Here is a 9580-nt window from a genome sequence, read left to right on the forward strand (position 1 = left end):
CCCCGGAAGGCGAGGCCGTCACTTCCGCGGGGTCCGCCATCTTGTCGGCAGTTGGCGGAGGCAGCGCCCGGCCCGGCAGTCTCGCTTTGGTGTGGCGCGGCCGCCTGTCCGCCCCGCAGGCCGTGTGCCGCCGCCCTGCTGCGGGCCCTGCGCCGCCATGGCCAACAACAGCCCCGCCGTGGGCGCCGGGAACTGCCAGGGGCAGCAGGCGGCCCAGCACCAGCCTGGCGCCGGCCCGCCGGCCCAGCAGCAGCTGCAGAGCGGAGCGCCGAAGCCGGCGGCCTCAGGCAAGCAGGGCAACGTGCTGCCGCTGTGGGGGAATGAGAAGACCATGAACCTGAACCCCATGATCCTCACCAATATCCTCTCGTCGCCCTACTTCAAGGTGCAGCTCTACGAGCTCAAGACTTACCATGAGGTGGTGGACGAGATCTACTTCAAGGTGAGCCTGCGGGCCGCGCCCTGGGCGCCGCGGACTCCTCGGGGCAGTGCTGGCGCCCGTCCTGAGCCCCTCCTCGTGGCTGGGGTTTTCGAAGGGGGAAGGCTTTGATTGCGGCCTGCGGATTCTCTCACTTGCCTTCCTGCCTCTTACCTTGCGATAAGGGATGGGATCAAATCTCTTTTTCATTGCTTAACTGAGGGAATCCAAGATGCTGCCTTCTCTGTCTTATAAAAGAAGCAAGTTTCGCGTTGGATTTGGAATTAGGGGGTAGTAAGTTAGTTTTGAAGTGGGCAGCGTGAACCAGGGCAGTGGGGGTGAAATGGCCGTCTAAGAACCGCGCTCCGCGTTGGAGAGAGCGGGGAGGGGACCCGATCTGCATGCCACTTCCAGAGACAAGCACTCCCCGCAGCCTAGGAGTTGCCGCTATGCCATACCACTGCGCTAAAGGTACGGTGGCGACTGTACGTGGCTTCAACAGGAGTTTGCGTGTGGCCTTCTTCGTCAGTTAGAGGTTAGGATCCCCCCGCGCCACTCCTAATCAAAACCTAGTTCATTTTAGTTCTTCTCGTGGAGTTAGGTAAGATGTGCTGGAGAGATAACTGTATCAGTGCACCCATGTCTCAGTTCTTGTTTTGTTAGCAGGGTTGAATCAGTTTTGCAGCGAGGCTTCCATCAAGCCAGTCTCCCAGGTAGAGGTATGCATAATTAATGCTCATCAACTCAGCCACATTCTTTGTTCTGATAATGAGAGCAAAACTTAGATAATGCCAACTGCTGTCTTTAGTCAGCTGTACTTTGGTGGTTATCGAGATATTTTTCTCGGGTGAATTGATTCTGCTCGATGATGTTACTGTGTCAGCAGGTTTCAATATACTTTGAGATTAAAAAAGGTAGCTTTTTTGTTTCATGTAACCAGGGCAAGTCAAGTTACTTAGGACACTATAATTGTGAAAAATAACTCCGTATTTTGAGATTTTTGGCATTGTTCGCCCTTACTTATGAAGGCAGTGCTACTGTTTTTCCTGTTAGCACAAGCAGAAAAGTGCTGTCATTTTGTCATTTGGAGTGGGCTACTTAATTCTCCTAATACTCAGAGTAACATAGATAGTTGACAAAGCTTCTCTTCAGTTAATTTACTGCTTGCTGCATGTGAGATAGAAATAATGCATTCTGACTATCAGAATGGAAAGCAGCAAAGTTTATTTCTGCAAGTGATGGCAAGAGCTGAAAAATTTATGTAAGAAACATTTTCAGAAAATTTGAGAGCTTACTGTATTTTACATGGGCCTTTTCATGTAGTAAAAAGTAGTTTACTTTACATGTAGTAAAAATATTTCGTGTGACTTGTCTTAGTATTGGTAGAGCTCAACTGCAGTAGGTCAAGTAGTTCATTTGGTTATCTCAGATTTCATTCCATAGTGGCTTAGTCTTAAATTGAGGTGGAATGTTGACATGCCATTAGATATCTGTTTATTAAGCCAATGAAAATAAAGCTTGTTTACTGAACTTGACAGTTATTCTGACTCAAAACTGCATGCTAAATAAAGAGGAAACTCAGCCCCTTACGAGTAATAGATGTGAGGGAGAAGATAACCTCATCGTTAAGGTACTCTGTAGATATTCAGAAGATGTAAATTCTGTTCATGTTTTAAGATTCCTGAAAAAATTGCTGGCCTTTTTTTTTTTTAATTTCTTTCTTTTTGAATGAGCACTATATCCACCATAGCAGGTGTATTGTTCAAGTGTATTTGTCTTCGTTTGGGAACCAAAATAAATGGCTCATTTAAAAAAATTTAAGAATGCTGGGTGCTGGATTCTCAGGAAAGATCTTAAGTCATGCAGGCAGCTAGTGATAAGGGACCATCTTTGAAGGCATAGATTCTGTCTAGAAATTTGGATTAATTCACTTGTGGTTCTGGTCTCTTGTTTCAGTTCTGTATCTGCAGAGTAGATTACTTCCTCTTTCTTTATCCCTGATCTTAGCACCATGTGCATGTCCTCAACTGCATTTAATCTGTATACTTCCAACAAGTTAGGCATATGCAGCAGTCTTTGTAGGATCAGAACTTTAAAGACTCTTTTCTGAAATGAGTATTGGTTTCAGGGCTTTGGATTTTTTTTATTGGTATCTGTCAAAAGCAGCATGTTGATGGTGGCCAATAAATGTAACTAACTAAAAAAATCAAAGACTGCCATTGTGATAGTGTCACACTTGGTCCTTTGAGTAAAAGCTACTTTTCATTTCCTGTCAGAGGCAAAACTGTAAATAATCAGAAGGATGTGTGGTATTATTTACGGAGTATTTGTGAACTTATCATATGATGCTAATAATACAGGAAGTCATAGTGGATTTGGAATTCTATGGTATTGGCATCTCATGTTTCCTATATGTGTAAGGCAGCAACTTCAGCCGTTAGCGTATCTCTGATTTCATGTGATTGTGTACATAGTCTTGTTTCATGTTTTGCGAACTATAGTACAGCTTGGCCACAAATTGTTATCCCCCATCCAGTGTAACACCATTGTATCTTTTTGGTCTTGATTTTACTTACTTTTTCAAGTTGACATGTTTAGGAAGTATACAAGTATACTTGTTTATTAAGCCAGACATTACTCTTCTGAATTTCACCATTTCAAATGTAGCTTAGGTAGTTTTATGGTTCTTAACTTGTTTATGACACTTATTGTCAAATTTAAGGAATGGTGTTGGTTGACTACATTTGTTTGCACCTCAAAAGATGGAATTAGGCAAGCTTTACTCATTAGTACTTATGAACCATTTTATAGAAGAATATTACTGCAGTCTGCAAGAAAAAAACACTGGCTTTTTAAATCAAAGTACTACACTTTAGACATCTTTCTTTTGTCTTAATTGTAGGTGATACTCAAGTCTAGCTAAGCTCACTGCATAAGTGAGATTTATGAATATGAGACTGTATAGATTTTTACTTCTGTAGCTGTCATCAGCAGGTATTGCTGAACTTAAGAGACAGTTTAAATAAAGGTAATTGTTTAGTCACCTTAGAAAATAGTAATGATTGGGTTTGTTCGTAAAGTATTTGAAAGTACGTGAAGTATAAGAATAAGTATGGATGTTTGCTTTGGTGGTATTGTTTCTTTTTTTAGCTTCATTCATTATTTTGGCTATAATTTCTTCATGTGGTAATTAAAAAAGCCACATTCTTTGCTTTAATGACAGTGCAGACTTGATCTTGAATTTGGTAGGAGAAGGCAAACTGTTCAAGAATGAGTTAAGATATCCGTTGTTTAAAATAGGTTTGTGTAGATAGCTGAACATTATGGAGGTTGTAACTGTCACTTTGTTTTCTTTCTTTCCTCCCCCCAACCCTACCTTTTCAGGTTACACACGTTGAACCGTGGGAAAAGGGGAGCAGAAAAACAGCAGGCCAGACAGGGATGTGTGGAGGGGTAAGTAGAAGTACGTGCCTTCTTAAATTTCTCTGTTTCATAAATAAATTTCCCAAGCATAGCTAAAACTTGTTTGTATATTGGTTCAGTCCCTAGCTATAAAAGTATTCCAGAGCTGTAGAAGCAAGTACTGTTACTTTTTCCACATAGCTCTGTTTGTAGATTTTGATTTTTTTTTCCTGTGTTAGTTCTTGTATTCTTTTGTAGATTTGGGATAATGTCTTTGTGACTTCCTGCATTGTCACCTAACTTTTTTTTCTTTTGAAAGGTGCGTGGCGTTGGAACTGGAGGAATTGTGTCTACTGCCTTTTGTCTGCTCTACAAATTATTTACACTGAAACTCACTCGTAAGCAAGTGATGGGCCTTATAACTCATACAGACTCTCCATATATTAGGGCTCTTGGATTTATGTATATTAGGTAAGTATCAATATAATCAGCTAATGACTAATTTAATATACAGAAAGCTGTATTAAAATTTCACATTCTTTTTGTACTTAAAGGTACACACAACCACCTACAGATCTATGGGACTGGTTTGAATCCTTTCTTGATGATGAAGAGGTATGTCGGCGAGGGTAATAATTTGTTTTCTTTTGTTTCTTTTCACGTTACTACTTCAGGTTTAAACACTGTTTGATAAGGTTCTCTGAAGTTTGAATGTTGCAATGTTATGTTCTTGTAACTTCATTAATTAGTGCAGGAAGCAGGTCTGAGCTGGGACCTGGGTCATTTTTCTTAGATTTCAAAGATTTAACAGAATTTTCCATTGTCCAGGATGCTACTGTGTCAAATATTACAAAGTCATGTGAAACAGGTTTATTAAATCAGAATGCAGACAGCAGGCTGTGTGAGTGTGGCTTCTGTGTGGTTTTTAGAAAAATAATTTATTTTTAAGCAAGGTATATAGTAAGTCCTGAGAAATGCAAAATAGAGATATAGCACTGTTACTGGGACAGGGGGAACTGGTGCTCACATAGAAGAGTGGGAAGTATATAGCAGAAACCAACATTTACCTTGAAAAATAGTACTGAAAATCTGTGTGGTGATTATTCATGTCCTGGAATAAAAAACCCAGGATTTCTTCAGAGGAGAAACAAACAGCCTCATTACTGTGTAAGGTGGCATTGTTTCTAGTAACCTTAATGTCTTTGCTAATGGGGCAAAAAAAAAGAAACCTGAGTTGCGAACTGAAGCAGCTCAGTAAAGAGGCTGCATTATTATGCAGTCAGATAGGAGAATACCTTTGGTACTGTAGTCCTGACTTACTGTCCAGAGAAAGGGAGTAGGAGCTGGTGGGTGAAGTTTCTCAGTCTGCGAAGTCGAATATACAGTCCGCTACGTAGCATTGCAATTTGTATTTATTGAGCAGGTTTTAAGTTACATCATCTTAGACTTAAGAATGAAACTGGGGACCACTTGCCCTCTTCAGTGTGACAATAGGCATCTACTTCAAGAAATTTCAAATGTTGTAGTTGCAAATGATGTCCGAATACTGTTAATACAGTGTTATTTATACCTGTATCTGACTGCAATGCAGTGTATTTATTTTAAACAGCTTCTTTCATGCTAAGTATCAAAAACACTGTGCAAAGGAAACAGCTGTTATTTCAGGTAAATCTGTGTTATTGTACGTTTGTAACAAAAATCCAACGAAACTTAAACCTTGACTGTGTTGCTGAGATATCCTCCTTCTCCCCCCAGGTGGTGCTAGTTAATATGAGCTCTTCTCTGCAGTGTTGTAACTTAGGAGGAGGACTGGGGTGGCTTCATTTTCAGGGTCCCACAAACAACTTGATTCCCAGGACAGTAAAGCAATCACAAGGGTGATTCATGATGCAGGTCTTAACGGGTTCATTATTTGAAGCACCTTTTACAGTTCATACATTTCAGTTTTTGCAGATACTGGTTACCAGCATATATTTTTTTTAAATTATTGTTGTTTAAAATCTCCCAATATATTTTTTGGAATTATTGTTGCGTTCCCAGCTGCTTTCAGTAGCTTTGTGTTCTGTAAGAAAAAGTGCTTGGGGCTGCTTGTCTTAAGTTTCTTACCAGTCCTGTCAAGCTCAATAGGATGGAGCAAATTTATATATATGGAATGATTTAAATCTACAGGATTTTTTTTTTCTCCAGTTCTTAAATACATCAAAGCAGTTCATCTTTTGTCATGCTGCTGTGAAAAACTTCCTAGGGTACTGGGTTACTTTTCAAAATGCTTCTTATGTTTATTTTGTTTAACTGTACATACTCTCCAGGTGCTACGTTTAACTCCTTTTTTTCTTCTTTAGATCTCTGCAGCGATTATATTTGGAAAAACTGTATATCTGAACACTTAAATGTGTGTGAGTGCAAGCAGTTTTACATTTAGATTTTCTCTTCCTGTTTAGATAACAAATCTCACTTTCCTTGTGTGCTTGCACTATAGGTTTGGGACTGACAATAGCTGACTAACATGTCCTGAGCTGTGAGAGGGCATAGCAAGAAGGCCTTCATGCGGTAATGACCCTTTTCAGAGACAATGGTCATCATGGATTATGCGTTTCCAATTATTTGTTCATTTATTTATTTTTTTACATATTTCTAAATTAGAAACCTCACTGCTTCATGGCAGTTGGTTTGCTATTGCTTCCAATTCTGTTAGGATGCCATTTTGTACTAGAGGTTTTTCTATGATCATTTTTAGATAGGCGATGTAGTTCTTAAATTATTTAGGCCACAGGGTTGGGTATGATGGTACGCAGTTGTACATCCACAAAATGGAGTATTAAATGTAGTTTGAGAGGACTTCTCAACTTTGTGGCATTTAAATGAAATGCAAGATCATACCATATAACCAGACTGTGTAAGGGGATTTTGTGTTAATCTCTTCATCGACAGTCCCTTACCATCCAGATGGCTGCAGGATTAGTATGTGCCTGCATGCATATATATTAAGTCCCATTCCCTATCTGTAACATACTGCCAAATCTAAAGGGTGCCGAGCTTGAATTTTTCTAAGGAAATGTATTAGAATATGAGACAAGTAAACTTTCATAATCATGAGACTTCAAGAGGGCAGTAATGTAGCAGCATTTTTGTTTAATCAGTAAAGAATATTTTTGACCATCAGGATATTTTTTGCTTGTATTTTGTAGGACCTGGATGTGAAGGCAGGTGGGGGCTGCGTTATGACCATCGGGGAGATGCTTCGTTCCTTCCTCACGAAGCTTGAATGGTTTTCCACGTTGTTTCCAAGAATTCCTGTGCCAGTCCAGAAGACCATTGACCAGCAAATTAAAAGCAGACCTAGAAAAATCAAGAAAGATGGCAAGGAGGGAATGGAAGAAATAGACCGGCATGCAGAACGTAGACGTTCAAGGTCATATTTGCATTATTTTGAAAATTAATGTTACAAGTTCAGTATTGCACTACTTACTACGAGAAACGTGTCATCTTTTCACTGAGGTAGATTTTAGTGCAACAGGCAAAACAGTTTATGGATGCTAATGGATTAAAATAATCAGATGGTATTTGGTATTTAAATATCAACGTAAAGTATAAATTGGAAAGTAAAGAGGATCCCTTAACTTTAAAAGGTTGTGTTTCATACTGAACATCTTTTATTTTAAAAGGTCTCCCAGACGATCCATCAGTCCAAGGAGGTCTCCCAGAAGATCCAGAAGCAGAAGTCATCATCGGGAAGGCCATGGATCATCTAGTTTTGATAGAGAACTAGAAAGAGAGAGAGAACGGCAGAGGTTGGAACGTGAAGCGAAGGAGAGAGAAAAAGAAAGGCGGAGATCTCGAAGTACTGATCGTGCACTAGAACGGAGGCGAAGCAGAAGCAGGGACAGATACAGAAGCCGTAGTCGAAGTCGTGACAGGAAAGGAGATAGAAGAGACAGGGATAGGGAGCGAGAGAAAGAAAATGAACGGAGTCGGAAAAAAGAGAGAGATTACGATAAGGAAAGAGGTAGTGAGAGGGAAAAAGATCGATCTAGAGAAAGATCAAAAGAAAGGAAAAGTAAGGGTGATATAGAAGAGAGAAGGCACAAGGATGATAAGGATGACAAGAAACACCGGGATGACAAGAGGGATTCCAAAAAAGAGAGAAAACATAGTAGAAGTCGAAGCCGGGAAAGAAAGCATAGGAGCAGGAGCCGAAGTAGGAACACAGGTAAGCGCAGCAGAAGCAGGAGCAAAGAGAAATCAAGTAAACATAAAAACGAAAGTAAAGAGAAATCAAATAAACAAAGTAGAAGCAGAAGCAGAGGAAGAACAGATAGTGTTGAGAAGTCCAGAAAACGAGACCAGAGTCCCAGCAAAGAAAAATCTAGAAAGCGTAGCAGAAGCAAAGAACGTTCCCACAAACATGATCACAGTGATAGCAAGGACCATTCAGACAAACATGATCGTCGAAGGAGCCAAAGTACGGAACAAGAGAGCCAAGAGAAGCAGCATAAAAACAAAGATGAGACTGTGTGAACTCTTTTGGAAGTGGATCACATTGAATCCTATAAATGTTTGATTAAATCCTGCTTATTTTTTCTTAAAGTTGAGATTGTGCAGTAGTTGATGAGCACTCTTCTCCAAACTCCCTCTAGGCTGCAGATTGTCGTTTCCTATTTTGGGTAGGGAAGTGCCTTTGTAAACCCATTCAATGCATTGACGGTTTCAAACCATTTGTTTAGTTTAATTCGTAATGCAGAGATTGTTCTTGCATTTTTATTGTTCAGATGTTTCTGAAATGTACAGTCTGTACATATGTCCTGAAAATGTTTTAATTCATTTGGCGTGGTCGCCATGTTGGTTAAATTTGTATGAGGCAATAAACTGCCAGTAATTCTACTTTCATTTTGCAGACGTGGAATTATGGTTTGTATCCTGAAGTTAGCATGGCTGTGCTTTACATAATGGTATGGCTTTTAGGGATGGATCTTGAATATGTATTATAGCTGAGATATTTATGTGCATACAATGGGCTGCAGATCTAGAACTAACATTTATGTCCACTGTACCTACTGTTTTTTCAAAAGCTTTTAAAATGTATTATGTTGTTGATCACCACTGGTGTTAAATTGAGAGTGGGCTTTCAAGCAGATAGTGGTTTTGATGCAAAGATTTAGATTATGTTGGGGCTTGTTTAGTAATTCTTTAGAAAGGCTACCTCAAGTGGACACTGTAAAGGTTGATGGACAAGTACCGTAGCCATCTATGCATATTACTTGTTTGAAAAAATCCATGTAAGCTTCCATTTTTTTAAAACACAATTTATCCATTTGTGGTCTTTTAATGTTTTTAATCAGCAGCTGCACGCTGTCATTTATGGTAATCCTGGGCTAATAAAGGCATTTAAGATGGGAAGAGGGAGGTAGGACGAAGAGAATTATTACAAAGGATTTCAGTTTCAAGCTTCCAAAGCATTTTTATAAGTGTAAACATTTAAAATAAGAATTACCTGATAGTGTCCTTTTGTAAATCATATTTTCTACAAATACAAAGGATTACAGTTTGTGCTGAATGTTTCATCTGGCAGGTTTTTTTTTTTAAACAGGTTATTAGAAGCAAAAAACCAAAATGCATTATAGAAAAAAAAAATATCCTTAAAGTCCAAGTCTATTTGATAGATTATTCTGATGACTTGTGTACTAAGTGAGGAGAACCATCTGGAATAAACTCTCAATTAATTCCTTTGTATTGGGTGTCAGCTTTTCCCTGCATGTTCAT

The 9580-nt window shown here is 39.5% G+C and overlaps 1 protein-coding gene across 1 annotated transcript; it reads left to right on the plus strand.

Annotated features, from left to right (window-relative positions):
* The first annotated feature begins 35 nt into the window (after positions 1–35).
* PRPF38B (pre-mRNA processing factor 38B) lies at positions 36–9550 on the plus strand. The gene is made up of 6 exons (XM_009506934.2): positions 36–442; positions 3803–3871; positions 4140–4291; positions 4375–4435; positions 7009–7232; positions 7486–9550. Exons 1-6 carry the CDS (start codon positions 158–160, stop codon positions 8336–8338), a joined length of 1644 nt encoding a protein of 547 aa, XP_009505229.2. The 5' UTR covers positions 36–157; the 3' UTR covers positions 8339–9550.
* Positions 9551–9580: the final 30 nt, after the last annotated feature.

Source organism: Phalacrocorax carbo, chromosome 6 (genome assembly GCF_963921805.1).
Source record: "Phalacrocorax carbo chromosome 6, bPhaCar2.1, whole genome shotgun sequence".
NCBI classification, from domain to species: Eukaryota; Metazoa; Chordata; class Aves; order Suliformes; family Phalacrocoracidae; genus Phalacrocorax; species Phalacrocorax carbo.

Excerpts from the sequence above, each read along its gene's own strand:
- PRPF38B (XM_009506934.2), top strand. The coding sequence starts at position 158 with ATGGCCAACAACAGCCCCGCCGTGGGCGCCGGGAACTGCCAGGGGCAG. Across the intron at positions 443-3,802 it reads TGGACGAGATCTACTTCAAG|GTTACACACGTTGAACCGTG; the intron begins GTGAGCCTGCGG and ends CTACCTTTTCAG. Across the intron at positions 3,872-4,139 it reads AGACAGGGATGTGTGGAGGG|GTGCGTGGCGTTGGAACTGG; the intron begins GTAAGTAGAAGT and ends TTCTTTTGAAAG.